Consider the following 1,073-nt stretch of genomic DNA (forward strand, 5'->3'; position numbering starts at 1 on the left):
CTCTTGTAGGATTTGGGGCGGGAGCGCCCCGGCCCCGTTTTGGGCTGTTTTGGGCTGTTTTGAGCTGGTTTTGGGTGTTTTTGGGTGTTTCCAGACGCTGCCGGGGGTCTGTGGAGGGGGGCCAAGATGGCCGCCGGCCCCCGCGAGCCCCGCGGCTGAGGGGGGCGATGGCGAGCGCGGGTCCCTGAGGGGCGCAGGGGGCGGGGGCGGAGGAGGAGGAAGAGGAGGAGGAGGAGGAAGAGGAAGAGGCGCTGCCCGGCGGGTCAGGGCGGGGAAGTCGCCGCCCGAAGATGGCGGCCGCGGCGGGGCCACACGCCGGGGCTGCGGCGGAGGCGCGGTTCATCAGCAGCGCCAAGGTGAGCAGCCAGCGCTCTCCCCTCCGTGAGGGTCCCTCCCTTCCCGCCCGGCCCGGGGGGCGCAGGGAGTTGAAGCCCGCAGGGTCCCCTCGGGATGGAGGAATTCCCTCAGCTCCCGGGTATGACTCGGCTTCGGGCGCGTCCCTGACCCGCGGTTGTCCCTCGGCAGGGAAAGGGCTTGTTCGCCACCAGAAACATTCGCAAAGGGGAAACAGTCTTCGTGGAGAGGCCGGTGGTGTCATCCCAGTTCCTCTGGAATGCCCTGTACAACTACCGAGGTGAGCGGCTGGCGCTGCTGGCATGTCCCCATCCCTGTCACCTGTCCCGGCCCCGTGACCGCGGGACCCCAGAGGAGCTGCCTGGTACCAAGGGAAGGGTTTGGGTTCACCTTAGCGCCTTATAAAGGTGGCCTTGCTGCCTTTTCTGCCTCTGCACTAAACTGTTGACAAGTTCAGGTGTCATCTGAGGGTTGGTGACTTCAGTCAGCCAGCCCTGGAGGAATATGGCAGGTGCCACCATGGAATGTTGGAATGGGATGGGGTGGAAGGGGCCTTAAAGATCCCATTCCACCCCTGCCATGGGCAGGGACACCTTGCCCTAGCCCAGGTTGCTCCAAGCCCCATCACTTTGTTCCTCTCTGGTGTTGGTACCAGTTGTGTTGCCTTGCCCTGGGTTCTGGCCCCTTTCCTGTGCCTGCCATCCATCCATCATCCATCC

General features: G+C 64.9%; 1 protein-coding gene across 1 annotated transcript in view; it reads left to right on the forward strand.

The window, feature by feature from the left end:
* Positions 1-247: 247 nt before the first annotated feature.
* SMYD5 (SMYD family member 5) overlaps positions 248-1,073 on the forward strand; it is a 9,179-nt gene continuing 8,353 nt past the window's right edge. Inside the window, exons 1-2 of the mRNA XM_015616173.2 lie at positions 248-356; positions 526-634. Of these exons, the coding sequence (XP_015471659.1) occupies positions 291-356; positions 526-634 (175 nt within the window). The 5' untranslated portion in view covers positions 248-290. The remainder of the gene's footprint in view (positions 357-525; positions 635-1,073) is intronic.

This window comes from Parus major, unplaced genomic scaffold, assembly GCF_001522545.3.
Source record: "Parus major isolate Abel unplaced genomic scaffold, Parus_major1.1 Scaffold361, whole genome shotgun sequence".
Taxonomy (NCBI): Eukaryota; Metazoa; Chordata; class Aves; order Passeriformes; family Paridae; genus Parus; species Parus major.